The 27426-nt window shown below is 35.2% G+C and overlaps 3 protein-coding genes and 2 pseudogenes across 3 annotated transcripts; 2 read left to right on the forward strand and 3 right to left on the reverse strand.

The window, feature by feature from the left end:
- Positions 1-2377: 2377 nt before the first annotated feature.
- Positions 2378-3834, reverse strand: LOC108345436 (uncharacterized; annotated as a pseudogene).
- Positions 3835-6533: 2699 nt separating this feature from the next.
- LOC128193389 (polynucleotide 5'-hydroxyl-kinase NOL9-like) lies at positions 6534-11832 on the forward strand (annotated as a pseudogene).
- A 4018-nt stretch (positions 11833-15850) lies between these two features.
- On the reverse strand, positions 15851-17869 carry LOC108344539 (uncharacterized). The gene is made up of 3 exons (XM_052867761.1): positions 17222-17869; positions 16202-17131; positions 15851-16084 (listed from the first exon to the last, which is right to left on the reverse strand). Exons 1-3 carry the CDS (start codon positions 17867-17869, stop codon positions 15851-15853), a joined length of 1812 nt encoding a protein of 603 aa, XP_052723721.1.
- A 2555-nt stretch (positions 17870-20424) lies between these two features.
- On the reverse strand, positions 20425-21491 carry LOC108344540 (zinc finger protein CONSTANS-LIKE 3). The gene is made up of 3 exons (XM_017582972.2): positions 21252-21491; positions 21003-21125; positions 20425-20700 (listed from the first exon to the last, which is right to left on the reverse strand). Exons 1-3 carry the CDS (start codon positions 21489-21491, stop codon positions 20593-20595), a joined length of 471 nt encoding a protein of 156 aa, XP_017438461.1. The 3' UTR covers positions 20425-20592.
- Positions 21492-22998: 1507 nt separating this feature from the next.
- LOC128193688 (proline-rich receptor-like protein kinase PERK8) lies at positions 22999-23888 on the forward strand. Its single transcript, XM_052867762.1, has 3 exons — positions 22999-23078; positions 23167-23405; positions 23824-23888. The coding sequence occupies exons 1-3, from the start codon at positions 22999-23001 to the stop codon at positions 23886-23888; spliced, it is 384 nt and encodes a 127-aa protein (XP_052723722.1).
- Positions 23889-27426: the final 3538 nt, after the last annotated feature.

The raw sequence follows: 27426 nt of genomic DNA on the forward strand, positions 1-27426 counted from the left end.
TCTCTACTGTAACTCACTACTCTCTTCTCCGATCAACATTCAGAAACCGTAGGAGCGTTCTCTGAGTCGTGAGCTTCAATTTGGACCGAACAGTTCCAGATTCTGAAACTGGTAAGTTCTTTTCCTTAGCCGTTCGTTTCTGGGTTACATGAAAAACCAAGATTTGGTTGCATGCAAGGGTATAATCTAAATCCTTCTGTATTTTCTTATGGTTAGACTTAGTTGGAGAACTTAAGAAAATTGTTGAGGGTAGAAAGCTGTACTTGGATGAATCAAAAATCATACTCTTAGGACGTTCACCACTGATCCAGGTAAAGGAAGCTTATTAATTTAATTTATATGACTATGTGTTGCATGAACGTTCGTTGAATTGATTGGATATGAAAATTTATGATGCTATGTTATGATGCCTGAAATGTATGAGATTTCTGTGATTTGATGATATAAGATATGATTATTTGAATATGGTATGATTGTAGATGGGTGAGACTATATGTTAAAATTGAAATTTGATAATATTGACTATGATAAGAAATTCCCTTATGAGTGTGTACGTACGTCACTGGACGGTCTTTGACCGTTCGGTTTTCCAGTGACAATGATTTGATAAGGGATTCTTTCATTCGGAAAGAATCCTAGTTGAGGACGAACGCCCTCTTGTATTAGTGCTACGTTTGAGCGTTCGGCCGAACGTGGATGCCCCGAGTGTTATGTGAGGAGTTGAGAAGCTTATAACTATATCTTTGGACACTTAGTCATTTCTAAATTCTATCTTCACCATCTCGTATTACCTTTATTTCTATTTCTACTATGAGTACAAATCTGCGATGGGTCTCGACCCAAAGCGTTAGTTATGAGTGGCGCTCGGTCTTATACCGAATGCTCGTCCTAGCATTAAATTACCAAACGGGTGAAAATAGCGTTCGTCCAAACTTCAGTAAATCCGTGTACCCATTCGGTCATTGACTGGCAGTCGGCTTATATAAATAAATTGTTCTCGGTATGGTCATCTACTCGTCTTGAGGTGTCTTTATTTATTTGGATTCGGCCTAGAGCCTTCCTACTTAAATTATTCTTTGAGTAATGATTTGATGTGTCGGTTTTATTCGGTTCTGAAACGAGGAGTTCTCGATCTCGTTTCTAACGTTCGTCCTCGTTATGAAGAGGGCTGAACGCTCGTTATTTTATGTAATTGTAATGAAAGACGAAAATGAGGTTAAAGTGAAGAATGATAATGAACGAACAATATATGAGATGAAATAAAGATTATGGATTTTGAACGAGCGTTCCAGGGAGGCACGACTCATGTATGGATGAATAGGGAATTTTGTAAAGTATGACTGTGGGCATGCTAATGCTGGCGGTTCATCCTGATGTTCCGTGAGTACTCGTCCTCACGTAGAGGAGGGTAGGTCATGTGTGGGAACGGCAGGAAGTCCTAGTCCTTAGGGGTACTTTGGATAGGGCTAACCTCGAGTGGCAGTTGTTGAGTGTATCCCAGTTACTACATCACTCGGGTGCAAGAACGCCTGTAGCTACACAGATTCATACAGTTCAGACGGTCCGTCTAGTAATAGATTTCGTATGATTATATATGTTGAACTATATGCTTGTGTGATGTTTGGAATGTTTAATTTAAATGTTGATGTATGAATTAAATTACATAAGCTTACCCTTCGTTTTTCCTTGTGTTGTCTCTCGTCCTTGTACGTCCATCCTGTCATTGCAATGATCATCCGTGTGGATGTGAGCAGAAGGCGAGGCATTGCTAGAAGACGTTATTGAAGAAGAAAACCTGGTAGACGTGGAAGTCAAAGTCGAGCCCTAGAGTGTTCGTTATTTTAGATGTTAGTTTTTAGTTTTTGAACGTTCGGTTATTGATTTTGTAAAACCGTTCGTTCCGAACTTATATTATTTCTGAATTACTGTATGGAATTCTGTAATTAAAGCCTTTTGGTTTATGAACTCTAATTTTTAGTGTAATACTGCATTATGTGACTGTTAAATGTAATTAATTCTATTATATGGTTATTACTGTATTTTGGGATGTTACATATTTCAAAATTAAATGTTATAACAATTATTAAAATAAAAAATTACTAAAATTTATATGAAAATTATAAAAATTGATATAAAAGTATATATTTTTAGTAAGTGTATCGTATTGTAAGTAATACAAATTGGAAGATTGTATGGCTTTGGCAAATAAAATATAATAAATTCACCAATTAAATTTGTAGCTAGTCGTAATATTTCAAAGGGTTAAATATGTTTTTCGTCCCTTAAGTATCACACGATTTTGGGTTTAGTCCCTACTCGAAACTTTAATGGTTTTTAGTCTTCATAGTTTTAAAACTCTTACTATTCGTCCTTAGAATTGGATGACGTTAACTTTTAGTAGATGTGGCAAACGGCGAGCCTATGCCCAGCTTGCCTCCTCGTTCTTTGCCACGTTACTTGTGCTTGAGAACTTTGTTTGTCTTCTCCGGCAGACTCTTTCCTCCATCGGACCAGCCGTCGTGTTGGACCTTTCGCTCAGTCCAAGGCGTTGCTCGCGACACCAATCATCACCAGAACTGTTGTCGATCGCAGTGTCAATTTCTCCCTCCTTGCCTTTTATTTGCGCGAGAGAAAAGCTTTCTCGTTCCTTCGCCAACCACCTTGGAACCACTGCCTTTAGACGAAAACCCAAATTTCAAAGTATTCTCTGCTCCTGATCTATAAGTGCAGTAGCAGTTCTAGAGGACACTGTTCTGATCCAGAATCTTGTTGCAATTGAAGGCGTTGCTGCTTTTGAGCATCAACACTTATAGTAAGAAAACCAAAAATCAAGATGACACGAGAGAAAGTCGATTAAAAATAGAATATTGACCCATGGCCACCCACCCATAATAAAACCAAGAAGGGAAGAAAGGGAATAAAAATAAATGGACACAGGAGAAAATGGATACATTTGAGCAAACTTTGCCATTTATTTGTCTTGACGCTGTTGTTCTCACTTTTGCCTATCATCTTGACTACCACCACCATGCATTTCCTTCATTTGTTTGAATCGCTATAGTTAACAACAAGGATTTAGCATCACGAGAGAAAAAATGAGATAATTTGGAAATCAAATCAACAAAAGCAGAGCCAAGTTACTATTAGTTAAACTGCTTACCTTTCTGTGATTGTGATCATAAGAGCTCAAGTGTGCTTCAAATTCCAAAGCTAATTTGTATTGCTTGTTGCAAAGATCACAATAAAACACCTTTCGGATTTCTTTCACTTCAGTTTGAATTTTTTGCTCAAGTTCAGCCAACACCTGAATTTTCATAGCAGGCAGAAGAAGCCACCAGGTAATAAAAACTGCAGGAAATTCTCAAGACCTTCCAAACTTATGGTTCCTTATGACCTACCAATCCGGTCAAAAGACATGCATATATGCTATATGCAGCCTTCTGCTATGAGGGGGTACAGGTTGAGAAAATATAAACATCAACTCGATACTACTATGTGGGTTTTGCACTAAGACCAACTACAAAGGAATGATAAATCATACCTCCCGCTTCTTCACATGTTCTTCTGTCTCCTCAACTCAACATCAAGTTTTTTTCTCTAGATATTTTCTTCTGCAGTAAAGAAATCATCTTCTTCTTGTTTACCAACTCCAAGTCTTGGATCTCTAGTCCCAGATTTAATTGGTTCAGTGATTCTTGCACACATGCCAGGTCAACTTGGAAAATAAGATAAAGCCTTGAAAATAAAGGACAACACTAAAATCAAATCGCTTTCAGCTTAAGCATCCCCTCAATCAGGAACATTACATTATAAAATCAATACTTAAAAAAAATGAACTCATTGCCAAAATCCTTGTTTGAATCAGAAGCAAGTGCGTTCAATAAATGAAGCAATTTAACCCGAACCAGAGAAAAACATAACTTTTCACCCAGAAGGAAAAATAAAAAGCTTTTGCAAATAGCACTTTGCATAGCATGAACAAGGGTGTTGAAGGTCTTATTAGCAAAGATCTAATTGTATACAAACAGAAAATCAATTTAAATGCTGGAGTAAAATAAAAAAAATTACAGCAATCCTTTCTATGCTTAGAACAAATTAGCACTAGGTGTTCATTTATTGAATGACTGAATTAAGCAGCAGTAAAGACCAAAAATCAGAGTTTTGCTTTCATTCCAACCACTCTAGAGGAATAGAGAAGAAAGGAAAAAAAATAAACATTAAAAGGCATGTCCTAACAATACTATGAAGTGGTACAAAAAGGGGTGCTCAGACGGGTAAGGGGAGACATTAAAAATGAACCAAGGAGAAGGGAAAAGTTGTGCAGCAAAACAAAAGCTAAGACAATGGGTAAATGCATTGACAAATATTCATAACGATGAAGAATAGCTATTCTCTACCGGGCAGCCAAGCCAGCATGGTAATACACTGTTTTGATCTTGCATTTCTCATTTAAAAATTTAGAGACCTCAACACATTCACTTTTTGAAAGGCAGCAAACAATTCCACACTGATTCCTGAAGCGATTAATTAGTAGCTGTACGAGCTTCTTTAGTAGTTCCTTTGTTTTGCCAATTACTTCATACTTCAAATTTGGTCTGTTAAAGCTTCTTTCAAGAACGAGTGCATGGGGAATTCTTAGAGCATTTAATATGTCCTGAAAAATATAAATTATTTAAAGGTGAAAAAGGGGCGAAAAAACTCAATAGAAATGCTTGTCACAGTGACTTGATACTCTGACCAGTTGTCGAGGATGGCATCGGCGGTGACCATCCTGGTTTATGGCTCACAGAGGCTGGGCTCTCTCAGACGACGATTGGCGGAGGAACGAGAGATCTTCTCTCTCATGCATGGAGAAAAGGCAAGGAGGGAGAAATCGACGCCACGGTCGACAACGGTCTCAGTGACGATTGGTGTCGTCGGCGACGCCTTGGACTGAGCGGAAGGTCCGGCACGACGGCTAGTCCGATGGAGGCTAGGCTCTACCGGAAGAGACGAACGAAGTTTTCAAGCTAAAAACCAACAAAGTTTCGGGACTAAACACAAATCGTGTGATACTTAAGAAAAAAAATATATTTAACCCTATTTTAAACTATCTTTCCTTTTTTTATAAATATAAAAAATTTACTTTGTATGATTATTTTACTTGGTTAGGAATTGTCAAATTGTTAGTTTCCTCGACCAACAATTTTTTTCTTTGAAATCCAAAATAATCATTTAACAATTCGTTGTAAAAGATAAAATAATTATAAAGAAATGAAATTTTTATATTTATAACCAAAAATAAATAAAAAAAATGGTGCATAGGTAAAAACTTTAAATATTAAAATATCGTTACTCAAAAAAATGGCGTTACAAATAATTATCTTTCAATTATACGACATTGGAAGAAGCAATTTAAAAAATAATTTATTTAGTTGATTAATTTGAAAATCCTTAAAGTAAAATAAATTGTTTTGGTGACAAAATTTTAAAAAATAAAAAATTTAAGGAGTTAATTCAAATAGAATTTGACATTTATTAAAAAAAAGAAATTGAAATTTCACCCCTCTTTATACGCGTTATTAAATATTAAGTGAACATTTAAACTTGACAAATTCTTTTGTTAATTTTAACTTAGAATACAATTGTTAAAAATTATTTTTTTAAATTTCAATAATTTTGTTAATTCTTCTTCCCGCAACCTTTGTGGCTGACGTTGCTCCTCCGATTGAGGTTAATTTTTTTTTTAAACTGATTTTTCCTCTGAAGCACATTTACTATTCAGGATTGATTTGATTCTTTTATGCATTAATTAATTTTAAAATTTGGTGAAACTTATTTTGTTTTTATTTCTTCTTAATGGAACAACTTAAGATCATGCAAAAAGTGATTTTGATGTAAACTTTGTGATTTTCGTGAATCATCTTGTGTTTAGAATTTAGATTAGCCTTGCAACTACCGAAAGACTTGTTGCATAGAGCTTTCTTGGTTTCTTTTATTTGTCTTGGCATTCAGTTTCATAAATCACCATGTGTCAACACTTAGCTTAGCCTTTTTGTGAATATTGAATAGAGGTTCGTTTTGGTTTCATAGGTTTCTTTTTTATCTTTTTGTTAAGATTTGGAATAAGTATAGATGCTTGTAAGGTCTCTAGTTGGATGTGCAGTGACTTGTTAATTTAATTTTTGGTTGAATTTCTTTGAAAAACCTTTTCTTCTACCAAATGCCCTAATTCCATGTAGTTTTAACCTGGACAGCTAGATATTTTGCAAGTCATCTGACTCTTAGGCTCACATTGAGCATCTGTTTTAATCAGAGTTTGAAATGTAAATTTGATTTAAAATTAGTTTTGTTGGCGATTTTGTGAAATTATATTAAAACCACTTTTAGGATTGAATCTTGTCTAAAAAATCAATGTTGGTTTTTAAATACAAATTTTGGAGAAGAAAGTTTTTAAATTTTTTTTTGAGGAATGTTGGTTTTAAAACTAATTTTGAGATTGTGCCATTTGGAAATTTGCATGTCTCACGGGCAAAAAAGAAACTGCCCAATAAAAGCTGTCTTGCAATTTTACAGAGAGAAAGAGATGGATTCTTCTCCTTCACAGGATATACATTCCGGAACAATGGTCAGAGGCTGCAGAATCCATTTCTTGGAGTTCAACACCTCCTATTATTTTTATATATGGTGCCAAAAATTGTGGGAAGACGAACTTTTCCCGCTATCTCCTAAATATCCTCTTGCAGAAATACACCAAAGTAGCTTATCTGGATACTGATGTTGGCCAACCTGAGTTTACTCCTCCTTCTTTTCTATCACTAACCATTGTTCACAAAGTAACTCCAGTTGGTTTGTGATTCACTGTCTTAATTTTTGCAAAAAAAGTATTTTGCAATTTATTTCAAAATTATTCATTTTTTTTTAATTATTTTAGATTTGACAGTTCCATGCCTGAAAACACCAGAGAGGTATGGTGCTATCTCATCTCAATAATTTGGGAGCTGAAACTGTGTTTTTTTAATTTTTGTTATGTTACTTTGAATCTTTGAAACATTTGACAAGGCTGCTGATTTGTGACAGCATTTAACATCTATTCAGTATTGATGTTAATTGGAGTGTGTAAAGTTTTGGCATGTTGTATTTCCAGATCGTCAGTTATGTCAAGATGATTGCTACCGATGTGTATTTCATGCTTCTGGATTAAGTAGAACCGATCTTGACAACAGATCTCTGTGTCATACAAAAATAGAAAAAATATTATACTTTGACATTTTTCATATGATTTTGTCTTGTACATGATTGTTCATTTTTCTTAGGAAGCTGTAAAAGTCTAGGGTCCCAGGCATTATTCTGTGTCTCTTTTTAGGGAATGGAGTGGTTGGGATTGGGGTCATTTCTGATTGCTGTGAAATTTTTTGTAAACAGAGTTGGATGACATTTTGTGCCTTGGATCTGTGTTCAACCCTGTATTCTGATTGCTGTGTAACTTGGCAACTTTTAGCAGTTCTAAGAAAAGGATTGCTTACTCAGGATGTTCAACATGATAAACTGGTTGAATTCTGTGTAACTATAGCTGAACATAACCTTGATTTTACCATGAACCATATGATACTAGAATTACTCAAGCAAGACAGTCCCAGTGAAGCAAAGGTTATTGGTCTTCGTGCATTGCTTGCCATTGTCATGTCACCTTCAAGTAAGCATTTTGGTTTGGAAATATTTAAAGGTATAATTAATTACATGCCTAGAATAATTGTACATTGTTATGTTTAATTGAAGTACATTTTCAGAGCTTTATTTTCTTCAGTAATGACAATTTTGTTGAATGAGCAGGTCCTGATATTGGCCACTATATTCCAAAAGTGAAAGCTGCAATTGAGTCTATATTAAGGTCATGCCATAAAACTTATAGTCAAGCACTTGTGACATCATCACGTACCACAATAGGTAATTACTTCTATTATATTCTAGCTGGATTGAAGGTGTTTAAGTATAAGAATTACAGTTTAAAAGCTGAATCAAACCTCTATAGTATTGAAACTATAAAAACTATTTATTTGTATAGGATGGGAATTTCTTTGTATTTGCAGTTTTTAATTTTTTGAAGTTGAAATGTGCATTTTGTTAATTAGTTTAGTATTGAATTTCTGCTTGCCATCATGATGACACCATAAGAATTCTTTTGTAGATGCTGTAACCAAGGAAAAGTCTCAAGGGTATCTATTCCGGTCTGTGCTGAAGTGCATCCCAGATCTAATAGAAGAAGTTGGGCGAACTGATAAAATTACTGAAATAATACCACAACATGGCATAAGTATTGACTCTAGTGTTCGAGAAGAAGCAGTGCAAGTGCTAAACCGAATTGTGAAGTACCTACCCCATCGTCGATTTGCTGTAATGAAGGGAATGGCCAATTTCATATTAAAACTTCCTGATGAATTTCCTCTTCTCATTCAAACATCGTTAGGATGCCTATTGGAACTCATGCGCTTTTGGAGATCTTGTCTAATAGATGATAGGATACTACTTGATGCCGATGCAACATCTTTAGGGCATGAAACTGAGAGATTGAGAAAGTCTTCCATTCAACAATCAGGCGAAGCAATTGAGTTTCGTGCATCCGAAATTGATGCAGTTGGCCTCATATTCCTTAGTTCTGTTGATAGTCAAATTAGGCATACAGCATTAGAGTTATTGCGTTGTGTTCGTGCATTGAGGAATGATATTCGGGACCTGAGGATATATGAGCAATCAAATCTTATGTTAAAATATGAAGCTGAACCAATATTTATTATTGATGTTCTGGAAGAACATTGGGTACACTTTTGCCTATATTATTCAATTTTGTTTGAATGATATTTTTTCTTGTTATCTGCTACACTAATATTTTATGCATTGACAACAGATCTCTCTGTCATACAAAAATAGAAAAAATATTATACATTGACATTTTTCATATGATTTTGTCTTGTACATGATTGTTCATTTTTCTTAGGAAGCTGTAAAAGTCTAGGGTCCCAGGCATTATTCTGTGTCTCTTTTTAGGGAATGGAGTGGTTGGGATTGGGGTCATTTGTGATTGCTGTGAAATTTTTTGTAAACAGAGTTGGATGACATATTTTGTGCCTTGGATCTGTGTTCAACCCTGTATTTGGGTATTCCATGATTAAACAGGTGATGGACTTGCTGGCTATCTGTCATTTTTTTCTGCAACAGGTGTCTTTTCCTTGGTGACGTTTCTTGTAAAAGAGATCCATCAACATACTTAAATTATGTCTTTGCCATTTATGATTATTACCAAAAGGAGTATGGCATCTCTGTGAAAGGAGAAAATCCTTGTAATATCAAGTTGCCTCTTATTGTGAATACTTCTGGCTGGGTGAAAGGTAAGCTCACTTTTTTCAGCTGTTAGTCTGATTCTTGTTAATCCTGCATTTGTACTTGAAACTATTTCTTGCCTAGAATTGTAGTGATATGTACTCTATTATGGTTGTTCCTTGGTTTCTCTGGCATTGCAGGGGTTGGTTATGATGTATTAGTGGACATGTTGAAATATATTTCTCCAACACATGTAGTTAAGATAAGCACATCCAGTGAAAATAAGAATCTACCTGCTGGAGAATTCTGGTTTGATGAAGACCAGATGGAACAATTAACCTAATGGAGATAAATTCAGCTCGTCAGGATTCATTAAATAGATCGTAAGTTCAAATCTGATTGAAAGTTGTTATCAATTGCAGCTGCTAGTTTGGCCTTTTAATTACCACTTTTATGCTTTAAGTAACATATAATATCCTTATTTGTTCCCCAGGGTACTTTTTCAGAAGGATGCTCGTCCCCTACGCGATTTACGAATAATGGCTTATTTCAGACAGTGCTTTTCTAGTGATTCAAATATTTCTACTATGAAGGAACTTGCACATGCCTTGGCCTCTCACTGTCCTTATGAAGTTCCCATTGCAAGCATAAAGATGAGGCATCTTCATTGTGAGGTTGGCTTAAATTTTGCTTGGTACCTGTTCTGATTATGAGTCATACCACACCTCAGTGTGGTCGCTACCTTGTTACTTTTATGATTTTGAAGTTAAAGTTGCATATCTAAACCTTCACAGGCACCACAACAATGGTGTCTTGTGAATGAGTTGCCGTTAATGAGTTTTGGTTTTTGATGCATTCGGTCCATTTTTATTTTATTTTTAATTTTAATGATCTACCAGTATCTTTGTAGGTCCCAAGCTCTGAAATATTCTTCAGTCTGAATGCTACTATTGTTGTCTTAGCTGTTGATTTTGAAGGACCTGAAAATTTACTGTTTTGGCCTTGGTAGGTCATTTGACTAACTTCCTGAATTTGATGTGTTTCATTATGTTCTGTTCTGAAACGGCGGATAATTTTTTACTGAAATACTTCTGCAGCATTGAAATTTTGGATTAAGAAGCTAATAAGGTTGCAATAGTAAAGCAAACTACCTGAAAATGCCCATTCAATGTTTTACAAGTCTTGAAAACATCAAATGCCTTGTAAACAAAATGGTAATGCTATTTGAAAGAAATGGTATTATTGAACTTAACCAATTTCAAATTTTGTAAGACAAAAGTATTGTGAACTAAATGTGCATTTGTGAGTTAGCTTGTCTTGTATATCTGTCTATTGGTTGTGAGAAGTTTACCACTGTCTCAGCTTTGCAATGACATATGAACTGTAGTATATCTGGAGAGATCTCTACCTATCTAGGATATCATGCTTCCAAAGATGTTGAAGAGAAAAAATAAAATAAGAATATGACTGTCACAAATCAAAAAGGCTATTGTTCTAGTTGAGTAGTTATGCATTTTGATAATTCTAAGCAATTCATTTTTTAACATATCTTGATTTCTTATGTTTCAGGGATCGTGAGGGGCATTGACACAGTAAAAGGTGTGCTCTATGTGTCACATAGTTCCTTGGAAAAGGTCAACCTCTTGCTACAGGGTTATATTCAAATTCCCTCTTGTTTGTTGCAGGCAAGATATTGTTTTACATGCTTTTTCTTTCTTCTTAACATAATATTATAGAAATGAAAGATAATATGTTGAAGTTCATTCAATCTGCTTTCTTTCTGTTGTCTCAGCCTTTTCTACTAGTTGCTAGAATGTTAGGGAACTAATTGTATCTAGTAGAAGAAGAAACATTACCCAGCCTAACTGCCTGGAAGTTAGGTAAGTCAGTATAAAAGGGGTGGGTTGGTTGGTGAGAGAAGGGAGTTTTGGAGTGTTATTGTTTGGCGGGAACTCTTGTAGTTCTTTGGAGGGAGGTTAAGCTCTCGGGCACACAGTGTATCTTGTACTCTTGATTCTTTGGTAATACAAGGAGGTTATTCAGTGTGAGTGGGTGTTACTGGGTTTCTATAGGTTCTTGATTGTAAGGACCTATCATAGAATGTGTTCAGTTATTTATATTAGTAGGTTTATTCTTTATTGCTGATGGCAGCTAATAGACGAGCAGATATTTAACACGATAATTATTATTATTGCTGACTGGAATTCATGATTAAGAAATGTATGTTTCTTCTTATACAAAAAATGACTTATTTTCAGGTTCAGGGATGCATCTCACCATACATGTCAGCAAATACTTTGGCTATAAACTACTTATCATGTGTTAGCAAAGAGAATCATTTCAGTAGCACATTAGCAGGGGAATAGCCATTATAGTTTTACTTATATTATCATTTTTCCTTATTTGCTAAAATACAATTTTGTTTAGTTATTTATATTTATACACAGTAGATGTATATCTGTGGATAGTTAGCATTGAAATTGCACTCGTGATTGCTTGCAGTATGATTATTTCTCTTGGAGTTTGAGATTTTAATATCTTTTTTTTTTTCATGGTCGATTAATTGTGATGGTTAACTCTGGCAACTGTTCTCTGCGTGCAATTCTAAATTTGAGAAACTAAAATAACACTTTTAAAATTTCCTAGTTTTTAAACAGAAAATTTTGATAGATTAAAATCATACTTCTATAAACTTTTGAGAAAGTTTTCTCCTTTAGGGTCAGAATTAGACAATAATATAGATTAACCAAAAATAAATTACCATTCTTTCCAAGGTTCTAATGTCTCAGTCAACTCACGGTAGCCCCGTATCAGTTAATATATTTTTAAATTAATTTTAAAAAATTTGCTAGATATTGTATAAGTCTGTTAGTGGACTACAAAATAAATAAACAAAATTATTGGGTCAAATTTATATCCATATTATCCAACAAAATATAAATTAAATTGAATTAAACTCCTAAACATCCTTTCCTCCTTGTTTTATAAAGTAAATTTTTTTACCATAATGAAGATGTAGCCGTATTGTCACAAAGTTATATTCATTTATGTTTACATTGAGGATGGAAATGAATGTGAAAGAAAAAGAGAACAAGAATAAAATGTTTGAAATTTAATTTAGGTTTAATGATTCGATAGGTCTTAATTTTCGGTCAAAATTTTGATTAGGTTTCCTATTTATTGATTGGGTTTTAATTTTGAAAAACTGAAACAAATAAAGTTCTGTTATTAGATTGAACAAACGTGTTTAAGTATTACGTTGCATGTTGATTGTCTTTTTTTAAATTAAGCAGTTGAGAGTTTTTGAGCATGTTGTTTGCCATTGTTCATTCATTAAATATATAATCGATTACCTTATTTAGATAATCGATTATCATGCGAGAAAAACCTAACAAAAGGTTTTTCAGATGTCTTTGAGTGAGATCTTTATATATTGGTATTAGACTCGTTCAAAAACATGAACAACATCTATCTGTTTGTTTAAAATGTGAAAAGTATGACTTAGGGTTTGTGTAACCCTTGTGATTTGACTTTGAGAACTTGATGTTGGCATAGAGTGAGAACTTTCACTAGAATTGTGATTGAGTGTTGTTATTGTTAAGTGAAATCTGTCATCCTGAAGATTAAAAGGAAGTGTTGATGCATCGAGAAGCATTCAACCTTTTAGGAGAAATGAGTTTCATCACGTGGTAACAAGAAAGATGTTTTCTAAACCCTTAAACTTATCTTTCTATGTGATTGTAAAATTTTATTAGTTTTGTGATAACGAAAAGTTAATCTCTATCTAGGATTAACAATTGGACATAAGATCCTTGTGATCTAAATCAAAATAAAATTATTTGTGCAATTTTCTCTCCTACTTACTTTTTATTATTGTTTTAGTTATTCGCTAAGAAAATTAAAATTAAGAGAAAATTATTAAAGGCATATATTTACAATAACAACTTAATTCACCCCTCAATTCACGCTAATACTTCCAATGCATCACTCTAACATATTTTATTTTAAATTAACGGTTTACATTAATTACATGCATTTGATTTTTTATTATCAAATTATTAATGATTTTATGGAAATTAAGTTCTTTTCTTTTCCATTAATGAATAATTAATAATTATTAAATAATCATGATGTATCTCGATCAATTGTAAAAATCTAGGAAATGACATTTTAGGAGTTGTAGGAAATTAAAAATAGTAAAACTGGACTATTTTAATATTAAACGATTTTAATATAAATAGTTTTGTATAATCGAGTTTCACTATTTTAATGTCTAATACATATTTGGTAATTTAATTTAAATTTATACCATTATCATATATTTGGTAATTTAATTTAAATTTATACCATTATCATATATTTGGTAATTTAATTTAAATTTATACCATTATCATTTCTTTCTAAATATTGAATATTTAATAATATCATGTATACCTTTTCAATGATTTTTTTTATAAAAATTAACTAAATAAAATTGAAATAGTAAAAATAATATCAAACTGTCAAGGTTTAATGGACTATAGATCTGGACAGAAATATATAATCCATAAATTATTCAAATTCACAAATTAATCACTAATATTAAATATAATAACTATGAATTATTTGACTTTTAAAATTTAATTATGATTAAAATAAATAAATAATAATTTTTATTGCAATGTATAATTCAAAATATATTTTTGAATTTGCAAAATAATTTAAATATTTATTAATTATATCCATAAATGTGAAACAATCATATGGTGGAAGAAGAAAATTGTATTCTAAATTAGGTCAACACAAATGATTCATTCACAAGATAATTGTGTAAATGTATTAGTTTTAGTGCATCCAATCATTCTTAAACTAAATTTATACATATTTTTTGACCAAAAACTTTATTAAAGTCATGCAAAAATACCTTTTACAAAAAGTATCAAGGTTATACTATAGTTAGTGTAAAGTTTTGTCTGTCTCATGAAAAATATTTTACATATTTTTTTTTAAGAAGGATATTTTACATACTTTTTATAAAGTACAGTGATAAAATAAATAAACATTTATTTTAAAAGTAAATTAAAAACTAAAAATATATTTAACTACAATTTTAATATTATTAAATAACTCTGTTTGATGTATATAAAGAAGGGTTAAATATGTTTTTAGTCCCTGAACTATCAAGCGATTTTGGTTTTAGTCCCTACTCAGAACTTTGATGGTTTTTAGTCCTTATTGTTTTGAAACTCTGATTAATAGTCCTTAAAATTGGACGGTGTTAAGTTTCAGTGGATGTGGCAAACGGCGTTGCCACGTGCTCATTGATCTGCTGTATTCTCTGTCTGCCACGTTGGATGTTTAATGGTTTGAACTGAGTTTAAGTTACTTAACCACTTCGTGATGTTTTATAAATCAGATTTGAAGAAGTTGGGTTCTTCTTCGTCGCTGCAGTTGGGGGCAAAGAACTTGGGTACACGTGAAGGTTGGAGTTGGTGTTCTTGAGGAGGTAAGTTCATATGTTTTGGTTTTGGTCTTCTTCTGTTCTTCGTATGAATATGAGGATTTGGGATATAGGGTTTTTTGTGGGCAGTAAAGCTGATGAAGGGATTGCTTTCTTGTAGTGAAATGAAAGGTGACATTGGAGGAAATGGTTGGACGCGAAGGTCAATTGGTTCGTCTAAGTCGCAAAGTTGTGGATCATCTTCACGGTTACCTTCTAAATTGTGTGGTTGTGGTGAAACATTGTTGGTTTTGAAGGCCACTACTGTGAAGAACAAAGGAAGATTGTTTTATAGATGTAGAAATTGGGCAGTAAGTGATTAAATATTTCATTTCATTTGCTGAAATTTGAATTAATCTTGTGTTGTTTTGATTGCAGAGTAATTCAAGTTGTAATTACTTTGAATGGCATGATGAAGGAGTTTCTGAAGCTGAAGGAAGCTATGAAAGAAAACGTGAAGAATTTCAAATGTGTTTGGAAAATGAAAAGCTTGTATTGGATCTAAGGAAGAAGAACGACAAGTTGAAAAGGAAATTATAAGAAGAGAAGAAAGTTGTGAAAATGATGTTATTGTTGTTTGTCTTGTCATGGGCGTTAACAATTTTCTTTTGTATTATGTTTTTGTTAAAGATGAATTGTAATTAAGAATTATGGATTAATAAAATGAGGTTTGTCTGGAAATTGTGGTTGTTGTTTGTTTTCCCTTTAACATTCCAGTGTTACTAGTATATTGATATATGTTAATAAAGAAAAGAGTTCACATCATAAGAAAGTGAAGCAGAGTGTCTGTAAATGTGGAGTTGGAATAAATAAAGTTACCTTGGCACATTATGCAAAGATGGAATACAACACAAAGCACGATATAATATGAAGTGGTCCCAGAGTATTAAATAAGATAAGTTTAGTGGTCCCTTTCCACAACAAAAAATATTAAAAGCAATCACACCAATCACTGTACCCACTACTACTATTGTTCCCTGGGTCACTGTGACTTACAAAATTGTCATTAAAATAAAGGGTTGGCTATAATAAATCTTCAATTGGTACTAGCTTGGGACCCTAGATGTTGTGCAGCTAGTCGTGAGGATGTTCTGCTTCCGCCTGGGTGCCTTGATACAGGTCCTGCTCCACTGCCGCTTCTTCTTCCCCGTTTTGATGTTCCTCCTCCTTGGTGACTTGATGTAGCTCCTGCTCCACTACCACTTGTTCTTGGCCTTGTTGATGTTGGTCCTCCTTGTGAAGATGATGGAGCTGGTTCTGGTTGAGAACCTCCTGCACTGGAAGTGGCCCTTGTGCTGCCAGATCCTCCTACAGTTGAAGTGGCCCTTGTGTTCTGTAAATGGAAGTAAGCAACATTGCAATTGTCATAGTGTAAATAAGTTTGAATGTGTAAATAAGTGAAGTTGTAAAACATTGATTTTGTACCTTTTTCTTTCCCATTTTACATGTTCTTACATTATGACCAAATTCATTGCAACTGCTACACTTCATAACAACATTCGTCCTTGACAATTTTGTATGAGTCACATATTCATCAGCCTCCCTTCTTCTTAGTTTTTTAGGCCTCCCAGGGGGTGTTTTATAAATTGGAGGCAGTAGGGAACCAGATTCAGAAGTTGACCACAATTGTTGTCCATTGATTGGAACAATTTCAGGGCCATAACAAGTCTCATAAGCCTCTCTCTTGTAATAAGGATGTACATAGTCTTCAGGGTTTTCTAGTTTGTAATTGATGGCAGCCACAGCGTGCCTGCAAGGAATTCCTACCAAATCCCAAAAGTAACAACTACATGAATGGTTACTTAGGTCAACTACAAATTTATCCATAGTAAACCCGTGAGTGACTTCAAATTTTGCAGCCCCTGCCCAAGTTGGAATCCAATTTCCACTCTTCTCAACTTCCCCATCAAGCCTATTTCGTGGTTTAGGCATCACAACGCCTGTATATGTCTTTGTTTTTTCTCTAAGTGATGCAAACCTCCTCATAATGTAAGTTCTAATCCATTCCATCATAGTTATGATAGGTTTGTCTCTAGCTAGTAAAATTGTACTATTAAATGACTCAGACAAATTATTTAACAAGACATCGCATCTAGGATAACTACTAAATGCATGTTTACACCAACGATTAGTTGGAATAGCTAGCAACCAATTGTAAGCATCAATGTTAACTTTGGACAACTCACCCATTTTCTTTTCCCAATCCTGTTTAAATGTGGCCTTCGCAGCCCCCATCATAAGATCTCTAATAAGCACTCCTCCACCAAACTTCTTCTTGTAATTGTTATACAAGTGCCTTAAGCACAATCTATGTTCCACTCCTTCCAATATATCATCAAAAACTGTCATTAGTCCCTGTAAATCATAAAAGTTTGTCATTAGTCCCTATAAATCAGAAAAGGTCCTACTCAATAGTAAAATAGGGAAATATTTAAATTTAGATACCTTTTGTTGATCAGAGATGAAAACCCAACGTTGACAATCAATGCCTCCAATATCATCCAGTAGTAGTGTCAAAAACCATCTCCAACTCTCTTTGCATTCATTTTCAACCACAGCAAAAGCTAGTGGGAAATATTGGTCATTCGGGTCTCTGCCCATTGCCACCAACAACTGACCCCCATATGTTGTCTTCAGATGACAACCATCTACCCCTATGAAGGGCCTGCAACTTCCTAAGAAGCCTTGCTTACAGCCCTCTAAACACATATAGAATGAGCCAAATCTTGGAGGCAAACTTGGTTGGGGTTGATTGACTTTAATTTTAAATGTTCCAGCCTTCACTCTTACCAATTCACCCACATAATCATATACACGACCGTATTGTCGCTCTCCATCACCAACCAAAGAATCCAAGGCAATTTGCTTGGCCTTTCCAGCTTTCCAAGGAGTTATTCCAACATTGAATGACTTCTTAATGTCATCAATTATTTGGTTGACTGTCATGTTAGCCACATTTACAAACCTATCTACTAAAACTTGTGCAATCCAGTTCACATTTGCACTTTTGTTTCCAAAGACCCTTCCACAACTGTGTCGTGCAACCAAGGTTTTCACCCTAAATGTTTGCTTGCCTCCTACCTTGCTAGCCATAATCAGAAAACCACATTTGTTTTTACAAACTGCCCTTACTCTGTTGAGGTCATTCTTTACAAACTTAACCTCTTTTCCATTTAATACACTATATGCTCCAATAGTGCATTTTTAAATTCCTTTAAAGAACAGAACTCCATCCCCAATTCAAATCTGAAGTTCTTGTTCATATCATCTTTTCTATACTTTTTAAACTTCCCCTTTGACTTCCTCACATCCTCATCACTCTCTACATTTGAATCCAATTCATCACTATTGTATTGTTCATTCATGTCATGATCTCCAACTTCTTCATTCACTATAAATGAACCTTCCCCAACATTGCCTCTCCTAGTCACACATTTCTTCTTCTTTTTCAATCTATTCCACCTATCCAAAACTGGATTAATGTTTCTCCAAAATTGGTCCACCCTATCATTCTCAACATCAAACCCATCATCTTCATTAGCCATTCTGTCCTCTTCACTGTCATCCATACATTCTTCAGCCGAAGCTTCTACTTCCCCCTCAACAACATTCCCACCTTCCTCTTCTTCCCCAAGATAATCATATTCATGACGAACAACAACCTGTTCTTCTTCTTCCTCACCCATTTCAACCTCTTCATGTTCATCATCACCATCACACTCTTCTTCTTCCTCACCCATTACAACCTCTATATGTTCTTCCCCACCATCACACTCTTCTTCTTCCTCACTCATTTGAACCTCTACCTGTTCATGACCACCACCAAACTCTTATTCTTCCTCACCCATTTGAACCTCTTGCTGTTCATGACCACCATCACATTCTTCCTCACCCTCTTCTAGACCCATTTCACCCTCTTGTACAATCTCATCCACTTTGGGAACCACTTCTTCCGTGTCTATGTTTCCTTTTTCAACATCACCCTCTTTCACTTCCTCACCCACTTCACCACAACTAAGAAAGTGAACTTCCACTGCCTCACTAGGAACATGTTGAACATAGATTTCTACCTCTTCCTTATTCTCCTCTGCATAATTAGCCAAGTACAGTGCTTCACTATCATCACTCAATAATCTCACATTATTCATCAGCCTTTGTTTGGACCCCTTCCACCAAAGTTTGAAGTCTGCATCATACTTAAATTCTTTAACTATTCCAACTGCTTCAAAATACGACCAACGATCCGGATCAAGTCCTTTGATCACGTGTATCTCTCCTCCAACATATTGTAGCCCCTTATTACTAACAAACTTCCCCATGTGATGCAAACAAATGTTGAAAACCATTTCTAGACCTACATTCAGACATCAACGCTTTACGCACAAATTGGAAAAACCATAACATAACCCAAACAGAAAAAAAAGCTTAACTTACCTATACGTCTTGTGTCTTAACGCTTGACTTTCACGACCACCGCAACCACCACCGCAAGGACCACCAAGATACAATGCTTCCTCTGAAAGGTTTCCACTACAATGCTTCGAGTAAAACTAATTTTCCCCCAATTCAAAAATTTAATTTCACAAATTGTGAACCCTATATCTGATTTCAATGAACAACGTAATTAACTAACTTAAACTCAATTCAAACCATTAAACATCCAACGTGGCAGACAGAGAATACAGCAGATCAGTGAGCACGTGGCACTACAAGAAATTGGCGTATTACCGAAGGGTATTTACAAACGGCCTAACGTCCTTCGGTAAAAGTGTTTTACCGACGGCCATTTAGAGTATTACCGAAGGTCTTGGAGGCATTCGGTAATTAAGTGGTGATTTTAAATACCGAGGGTCTTAGGCCGTCGGTATGTATGAGGGTGAATTAAAACCAAAACTTCTGTTTTCCCTCTCCCATTTCGAGCTCGTCGACCAAACCCTTTATCCCTCTCCGTGCGAATCCTCTCCTCAGGTGTTGTGTCAGTGTGCTCACGGATGTTGTCAGGGTGTGCGTAACTGCGTCATCCTTCCTTCGGTCGTGTTAGTGAGGCGGGACACCAGTTGTCATTGACGGTGTGAGGACGGTTGTGAGGACGGTTCGTGGACGGTGATTGGGTCGGTGTTGCCGTTAGGATTGCATTAAGGTTAGTGTTGTGTTCATGTGAATTTTAGGTTTTGGGCTTGCTCGGTAATTGATTGATATTTGTTTTCGTGCTTCCAATTTCTTGCAAATCCTTGCAAGTCATTGTATATTGGATTGTGGTTGTGGCAGCAGGGGTCGTGCTTGGTGGATAACGTGAGGAGGGCATTGCGGTGGTGACGTGTTGTGGGTGATGCTTTAAGTGGTGGTCTACTTGGGCTGGGGCTGCCATTGCAAAGGGTGCTGTGGAGCTTTTTATCAGGTTTGCTAACTTCCACTGCTATAGTTAACTGCATTTACAAGTTCCTGTTTTAGTGCTGTGGATGCTTCTACTTCTTGATGATTTCATATGAAATTGTACATCACTTAAAGCTTTCTGTACATGAGATGATTACATTACATGATTACATGATGTTGGGGAGGGGAAACTTGGATTTTCTTGGTTGATTAAAACAACTTGATGTTCTGTTACAACTTGATGAAAAAGACAATATCTGCAAAACTGTGTACAGTTTGTAATCTCTGTATGTTCCTAAGTCACTTCATTTATTGGTATATTTATTTGGACCCTATTATTCAGTTTCCTCAAACCATCAAATGATGGAAAAGAGTCCTGCCAAAATTAATATACAGAAGCTAAATATAGATAAGCTTTCACTATTCAAACTATATCAGTTAATTCAAATCAAGGACTGAATGGAATAGTTGCATTTGAAAGAGTTCACCCCACTGATATGTGCAAAGATATCTGAGGAATCGACCAAATCATCATCTTCTTTCACAATTATCTGCAAGTACAGAATGGAAGGAATATGGCATCAAGGAATTTTGCCATCAAATAATTGAAAAGGCAAAGTCATAGGGAATTTCTTCTATTCTTCAAACTGTTTGGAAAAAGTCCTCTCTATGAACACTTGCAGGAAAGAAAATTCAAAACAAATTTCTGCATAAACTGAAGTTCTGTTATGAATAAGTTAATTGGTAAAAGTTATTTTTTGTTAAGTTTTCTAGATACATACTTTTGAACTCTTGCACAATTAATCTTAGTGTATGAAAAAATTGATTTTGTTTTCCTTATGGACAAGTTTACCTCTTCATCATCTTCTTCATGGTTGCTACTTCCTTGTCTATGGCTGTCTCCAAAGTCATCATTCTTTGCAAACCTTCCTCTGACCCGTGGCCTGCTATCTGCCAAAGTTTTGGTGCAAGCATACTGCATTTTTTAAAAAAGAAAACTGCATCATTAGTTGAATTTTGACTTGATGCAATAATTGGAATTCATGTAACATAACATAAGATTTCAACTTTGTTTGTTAGTGTTGTTATTGAGATAGAGTACCTTGATTTTCTTCCTGAAGTTTCTTTCATTTCTCTTCTTCATGTATCTATGAATCTTTTCCTTCCTCTGCTCGATAGAAAGTTTTCCAACCTTCAAGGTAGAGTCCTCCAAGTGTGAAATTTCTAGTGCCAAAGTGCCAGAGCCCCCAACAGATACCAGTTTCTGACTCTCATTACCAAGTGCCTGAGAGGAATTATAATCAAAGATCAATTTTTTTTTCTTGTTCAACACAGAAAACATGTTGGCCCACTCACTATTAAAAAAGTTGCACATTAACTTTAAAGAGACTGTAGAAAGAGATGTAACACAGGCACCCTTGAAGTGGGTCTTTCTATCCAATGATGTTGCTACTATTATCCTTTTTCTGTTTTTCTTTTGGCTGAAAATGCTTAGGTTATTCCTTCTTGCTAGGCCATATTTACACTGTTTTTTTAATGCATGACTTTATAAGGGAACTCAAAGCTTATGCTACCTACTATTTGATGGACATGGAGCACCTATGAGTTTATAGTTCAGAGATTTGTGGACCATGAGCTTCCCTAAAAGTCCATCTCTGACATGGCCTTTTCTATTTTGAAAAAAAAACTTCACTGCTGCAAGGTATAATAACCTTTGCAGCTTTAACAAATTTCTTTGACCATTGTACTTCGTGTTTCTTTTTTCTTAACACATTGAACACTGGAACTAAAAATTAATATTAGACTCCAGTGTGGCAGAAGGTTATGACACTATATTAGATTATCCCTTATATAAACGTAGAACTAAGAAAATAAAATAACAGAAATTATTGAGATAGTTAGAGTAAAAGAGATAGTGGAAGATTATTTAAACTGACCTCTTGAGGGATCATAAAATCTGTTAACCAGGGAAATAACAGTGCTCTTTCCACAGCCACTGCTACCAACCAATGCAACTGTTTTTTGTAGTATCATCCTTCAAAGTGCACCTCTCAGCCTGATCACAGGAAGAAATTCCTTGCTTTTTCTTCACTGAATCATTTGGTGAAGCTTCTCTTAAATCACGAAATAAATGTGAACTATGAGAATCATTTTCAATCCTTCAAGGATGAGGGACATTTGTAGGTGCTTTTTTGTTATGAGACACAACTTGTATAACAATATAACTGACTGCACTCAATCAATCTGCATTATTTCTAAGCTGAAATAAGTTGGCAGCATATATTGCCTTCATATTAAATAGTAAAATACATATATGCCTATACCTCGCAATATTGACAAGCGTGGTTGGGCCGTAGCAATACAAACGAAGCCTAGAGGTCGCATAGACTCAAATGAAGTTGAGGAAGATGTAGCCTACCAACTTAACCAAATGTCACAACCACAAGAAATTATCGAAGTTGAACGTATAACCGCATTGGTCGACCCTGATGGTGATGGAGATGAATTAGAAGCAACAATACAAGGTGATGAAGAACAAGAGGAAGAACAAGAAGAAGATGATGAAGAAGAACAAGAACAAGAAGATGATGATGATGATGACAATGAAGAAGAAGAAGATGATGATGATGAAGACGATGATGAAGATGAAGATGAAGATGATGATCATGATGACGATGATTGAATGTTGAACATCTATTGTAGCAAATTGGACTATCATTTCATTATCGTTATCTAAAATACCATCTTATAGTTGTATGCAATTAATTATACATTGACTTTAAAAACAATTGATCCTTCTTTATTCATTTATATTTTTTCACTTTATTTGTAACCATTTGAATGCAGTAATGACAAGACAAGGTTCAGAGCGTCCTGATAAAGGAAAAGGGGTAGCAAGGCCTACAAAGAGGCAACGGCAAGCACCAAAGTATGTACTTAGGGTGCCTACTAGACTACCTACCACTGCTGCAGGTAGTACATCATCTGTGGGGCCTCCTCCTACCCCTATTATACAGCCTCCTACACCCTTCTCCTCCTCCTGCAGCACACCCTTCTACTACCCCTACAGTAGACCCTTCTCCTCCTCCTGCAGCACACCCTTTTACTACCCCTGCAGCAGACCCTCTTCCTCCTCCTGTTATTGCCACCCCCACTCCTCTCCCTGACCCTACTTCTATACCTTCCTCATCTTCTGTACCTCCTTCTGAGACTGTCACACCACTTGTTGATCCAGATTCAAGTGGTGAAGGTGAAGGTCTTGACCCGCCCCTCCATGATCGACCATGGATTGAGCCCTATGGTAAAGGGTAAGTTTATAATCTGTTGATATCATTTGATGTTTAAACCATATTGTAATTGAAATAAATTTTGTTATGCAGGTTTATTCCATCTAGGGTTGCTTCCCAGGCCATCACACGTTTAATTAAGCAATAGTTTTTAAGTCCATGGCCTACTTGGGGAGCAATACTTGATGACGATAGAAAGCCATTCTGGCAGCGCTTTCAGGTGAGCAATCTATTACACTAATGTCCGTCTTATTTTAGTATGTTTTGTAATCAATGTTTGTTCTCTTTAATGTTACAAATGAAGGTGCAGTGGAAACCTGAACATGAAACTCAGATACACAGAAATTTCCACATGAAAGCATCTCATCGGCTATCAGAGATCTTTAGGGATGCCCGCAATGCAGGACAGCGCCCTAACTGGCTGGGTGAAAAAATTTGGAACTCTTTACTAGCCCATTGGAATACAGTAGAGTTCCGCAATAAGTGTGCCAAAGCCCAGCGGAACAGAGCATCTGAAAGGGGTGGCACCCTGCATACTGGTGGGTCGATCACCATTCATGAGCATGCCATTCGTATGGTATAATCTCATTACATAACTTTTTCTTTCATACATAAGTTATGTATATTCTATTTCATATGTACGCTTGTAATTCTTAATTATGTTACAGGCACAGGCTCTAGGACGGGCGGTCCATGTGGATGAGGTCTTTGCACAGACTCATGTTCGGAAGGGAACTAATCAATTTGTTGATGAAAGATCTCGGAAGACTCATGTAAGCAAATAACACTAGTACTGTTACTAATTTTTCATTTATGTTATACTATCGTTCCCTGACATTGCTTTTAATGTTTCAACAGGAAGACTTTTCTACGAGACTTTCACAGGTTAGATCTGAACATGAGTCAGCTCCTACACCGGATGATGCCAGTAATGCAGATGATGACATCCGTAGGACACAGTGCTGGATCGATATCGTTGGTGGGAAGAAAAAAGGACGAGTGTATGGTGCGGGACAGCTTGCTGCAAACTATACAGCATCCAGAGGAGGTACTCTGAAGCACCAGCCTTCTTCTTCCACCAGTACTCCTGATGAGGTTGTTCTTCGCCTCACGCAAGAACTCCGGCAACGTGACCAGGAGATCACTGATCTCAGAGCAGAGTTTACAAACTTTAAGGCCCTGGTCATGAGAGTCTTGCCTGAAACCTCACAGGACGTACAAAATATCCCTCCAACCCAGCCACCACCCTCCTTATCACCTGCTGCCACTCAGTAGCCCACATCAGTCCAACCCTCATCAGTCCAACCCACACCAGTCCAGCCATCAATAGAGGAGCAAGATGATGAAGATCATTCTGATGATAATTATGTACATTATTAGTTTCATTTTCTTATTACTTGTTACACAAACACTTGGATATTAGAATATTTTTGACTTGATATCATTTCAATGTTAGTTACATCTACTTCCAGAATTTGGATGTTAGAACATCCTTTTGTTACATTGTTTTATCTTTGAACTATAATTACATTATCTATACATTAATGGATGTTCTATGGATTAATTGATGTTCAATGGATATTGATAATTGATTGCATCTTTGAGATGCACATTATGCATGTTTGTATGTGCTTGAAAACTGATATGCAGGTCTGTTTGTAATTGAAATTTGATATACAAGTTTGGGTTGCACAACAAATACCACTTATCTGAAACCTTATCTGCAATTTACCGAAGGCTTTTGCCCTTCGGTAAATGCCCACAATAGGTCATAACCGAAGGCTTCTGTCCTTCGGTAAATCTCCTCGTATGGTCATTACCGAGGGCTTCTGCCCTTCGGAAATTACCGAGGGCTTTTGCCCTTCGGAAATTACCGAGGGCTTATCGAAGGCTTTTGGCCCTCGATAATTACCGAAGGCTCCTGGCCCTCGGTAATTACCGAAGGGCAAAAGCCCTCGGTAATTGTTAGCGACAAGAGATTTACCGAAGGATTTTTGGCCGTCGATAAGCCTTCGGTAAACACCCATTACCGACGGCTTATGGCATTTTCTGAGGGCTTCTGGCCTTCGGTAATGCCCTACTTTTTTGTAGTGTGGCAACGCCGTTTGCCACATCCACTGAAACTTAACATCGTCCAATTTTAAGGACTATTAATCAGAGTTTCAAAACAATAAGGACTAAAAACCATCAAAGTTCTGAGTAGGGACTAAAACCAAAATCGCTTGATAGTTCAGGGACTAAAAACATATTTAACCCTATAAAGAACTGTTAACGAGATGTATAGTTATTTTTTAAATAATATGTAAATATACTTTACATATTTGATAAACTTATATGCAGTGTGTCTTACTCTTAAAATTTTCATTTCAAACAAATATTAATTAGTATAGCCCAACAAAAGTAACAATTTTCAATTTTGGGGCAAAAAAGGAAAATAAAACTTATACAGAAAACGTCTAAACCAAAACCTACTTATATTTTTAGGAACTGATTAGAAAAATAATTAAACTTTAGAATTAATATAACTGTGATTACAAATAAATTATATCAGTCTTGAATTGAGAGGTACCACTAAAAAAACAAATAAACTAAAAAAAAAATAACACTTTGGGAGTAAAATTATAAAAGGAAGAACTTGAGTAGTTCAGGATGCTTTTGTGCCATAAGAAATACTTCATAGCGTAATTTCAATCTCAATAATCATTCCAACTTAAAATTAAATTAACATATTTTATCACTCACTGTATCATTATCAAGGTTTAATATGATTTTAGTATCTTATAAAAATTAGGATTAGTTTCTCTTTGAAACTTTGGACCTATTTAGACTCTCATTTTTATAACTGGTAGATTCAGTTTTTTTCAATCAAATTTTATTAAGTTTATTTGATGTTTCAAAAGCGTTTCTCAGTTAACATCGAAATGAAAATATGTCAAACAATTTAAAAAAAAAACTCAAATGTTACCATGAAACACATTTGAAACGCTAAATAAACTTAAACAAATTTAGTTAAAAGGACTAAATTCATGCATTTCTAAAGTTTGTGGACTAAATTAGTTTTTAAGAAGGAACTATAAGGGACAAAAACTAATTTAATCTTTATTATTATTACTATTATTGAATAAGACATGATGGAAGAGCCTGAGGAGTGCCAATTACAATAGAGAAGATGGGTATTTATAGTAACCCATGCTCCTTAAAAGCTAACCTATGAAAAGTAAAAATACAAAAGAAGGATTACTCGGGCAGGATTACATCAAGACATTTTAAGTTTTCGTTATAATATCGACGAAAACACTAGATATCCAAATGAGTTGGAGAAAGATTTGGTATTCCTTTGACAAAGGAGATATTCCACCTCTCCACTTAGAACATAAATCTTTGTTACAGACTCTAGAAAAAGTACTTATTCCACTTAAATCCATACCAACATAATCAAATACCTTGGACTTCAAAGTACCTGCAATTATGTCTAAAAAAAATACGCTTTGATCGTACAAACGAGAACATTCCTGTAAGGTCAAAAGTGCGAATTTATCCAAACTTTTGTCCTTCGAGAGCTTTGAAATAATAGAAAGCACATTGGTTGCATTGTTCTTGGAAGTTGTAATTAACATGCCCAGAAGATCTTCAAGGTTGGTGGGTGGTGGATGTAACTTAGAAGAGGCTTCTTCAAGGCATGCAACACAGAAATCATACATTATTTCTAGGTCTCTATTTGAAGCCTCCTTGCAATTTTTAGAGATAAGGTCAGAACCATTTGAGCTTCGAAATAAGAATAAAGACACAATGAAAATCAGTGATACGTTCAAAGCAAATCTCATTGTTGCCTTCTTTTCTTTTTCTACAATTCACTGTTTGTCAGAAATGGGATAAAATTTGATTCATACATCACATAATATATATAATAGATATTGATAGAGAGAGAAATGATATATTAACGGTTTACATTAATTCTACGTTTCTATTTTCTTTTAAATTAATGGTTTA

Source organism: Vigna angularis, chromosome 8 (assembly GCF_016808095.1).
Source record: "Vigna angularis cultivar LongXiaoDou No.4 chromosome 8, ASM1680809v1, whole genome shotgun sequence".
NCBI lineage: Eukaryota > Viridiplantae > Streptophyta > Magnoliopsida > Fabales > Fabaceae > Vigna > Vigna angularis.

Bases quoted from the DNA above. Each gene is read 5' to 3' on its own strand.
- LOC108344539 (XM_052867761.1), bottom strand. From the start codon at position 17,869: ATGGCTAGCAAGGTAGGAGGCAAGCAAACATTTAGGGTGAAAACCTTG. The intron at 17,132-17,221 runs GTATCTAAATTT...TATGATTTACAG, and splicing joins TCATCTCTGATCAACAAAAG to GGACTAATGACAGTTTTTGA. The intron at 16,085-16,201 runs GTACAAAATCAA...CTTCAACTGTAG, and splicing joins GTAAAATGGGAAAGAAAAAG to GAGGATCTGGCAGCACAAGG.
- LOC108344540 (XM_017582972.2), bottom strand. From the start codon at position 21,491: ATGTTTTCTGTGTTGAACAAGAAAAAAAAATTGATCTTTGATTATAAT. The intron at 21,126-21,251 runs GTACTCTATCTC...TAAAAAATGCAG, and splicing joins ACTTCAGGAAGAAAATCAAG to TATGCTTGCACCAAAACTTT. The intron at 20,701-21,002 runs GTAAACTTGTCC...CTGTACTTGCAG, and splicing joins ATGAAGAAGATGATGAAGAG to ATAATTGTGAAAGAAGATGA.
- LOC128193688 (XM_052867762.1), top strand. From the start codon at position 22,999: ATGACAAGACAAGGTTCAGAGCGTCCTGATAAAGGAAAAGGGGTAGCA. The intron at 23,079-23,166 runs GTATGTACTTAG...CCTATTATACAG, and splicing joins AGGCAACGGCAAGCACCAAA to CCTCCTACACCCTTCTCCTC. The intron at 23,406-23,823 runs GTCTTGACCCGC...AGAGATCTTTAG, and splicing joins TTCAAGTGGTGAAGGTGAAG to GGATGCCCGCAATGCAGGAC.